The sequence below is a fragment of the Pterocles gutturalis genome, unplaced genomic scaffold, assembly GCF_000699245.1.
Source record: "Pterocles gutturalis isolate BGI_N339 unplaced genomic scaffold, ASM69924v1 scaffold30030, whole genome shotgun sequence".
NCBI lineage: Eukaryota > Metazoa > Chordata > Aves > Pterocliformes > Pteroclidae > Pterocles > Pterocles gutturalis.
Genome location: NW_010141789.1, coordinates 1 through 674, shown reverse-complemented (window position 1 = coordinate 674; position 674 = coordinate 1). Strand labels below are relative to the sequence as shown.

Genomic DNA, 674 nt, shown 5'->3' with positions numbered 1-674 from the left:
AGGGCGACGCCGAGGGGGAGGCCGTGGAGAGGGAGAAGCGATCCGAGGAGCCCCCGATTTCTCTGGATCTGACTTTCCACCTTCTGCGAGAAGTCTTGGAGATGGCCCGAGCCGAGCAGCTAGCGCAGCAAGCTCACAGCAACAGGAAACTGATGGAGATAATCGGGAAATGAAACGGCCCCTCCCCGCCTTGCCAAAGAGATTCCGCGGTTAGCACAAGAATAATTACACCGTCCGATGTACCATAGTGCTGCTCTGGTGTCATCTCTTTATTTTTATATAGCTTTAAACCTAGAAGGGTGTACTCCGAACAGCCTCTGTCCCTTGAACCGTGTACCAAGTGCAGAAACACGAGTGTCGTTTGTAACCTCCCCTACCTTTATTTATTTCTCCGTTTCCCGGTTATTCTAGTGCCATCGCTACGTAGGGATGTGTGAGCATTGGAAGAAATGGTGCCAAGAAGACAGATAACTTTTCTGCTGGGGGCAGGGAGGTGGGAGGGGGAATCTCTGTAAGCTACTTTAAATCCACTTTTTTCCCTGTAAACATTTTCACAATAAAACATCTTTTCAGCGCTCGGTCGATTTTGTTGTGTAAGAGGATGTTTAATATTTATATTTTTAATAAAAGCTGCAAAGTAACGGTGGCTTGATAGACTTTCTTGCCTAGACGCC

General features: G+C 47.8%; 1 protein-coding gene across 1 annotated transcript in view; it reads left to right on the top strand.

The window, feature by feature from the left end:
* LOC104469588 (corticoliberin-like) overlaps window positions 1-635 on the top strand; it is a gene marked incomplete at its 5' end in the record, with an annotated part of 932 nt that extends 297 nt beyond the window's left edge. Inside the window, 1 exon segment of the mRNA XM_010084155.1 lies at window positions 1-635. This exon segment is cut by the window's left edge and continues 24 nt beyond it. Within this exon segment, the coding sequence (XP_010082457.1) occupies window positions 1-173 (173 nt within the window).
* Between the last annotated feature and the right edge of the window lie 39 nt (window positions 636-674).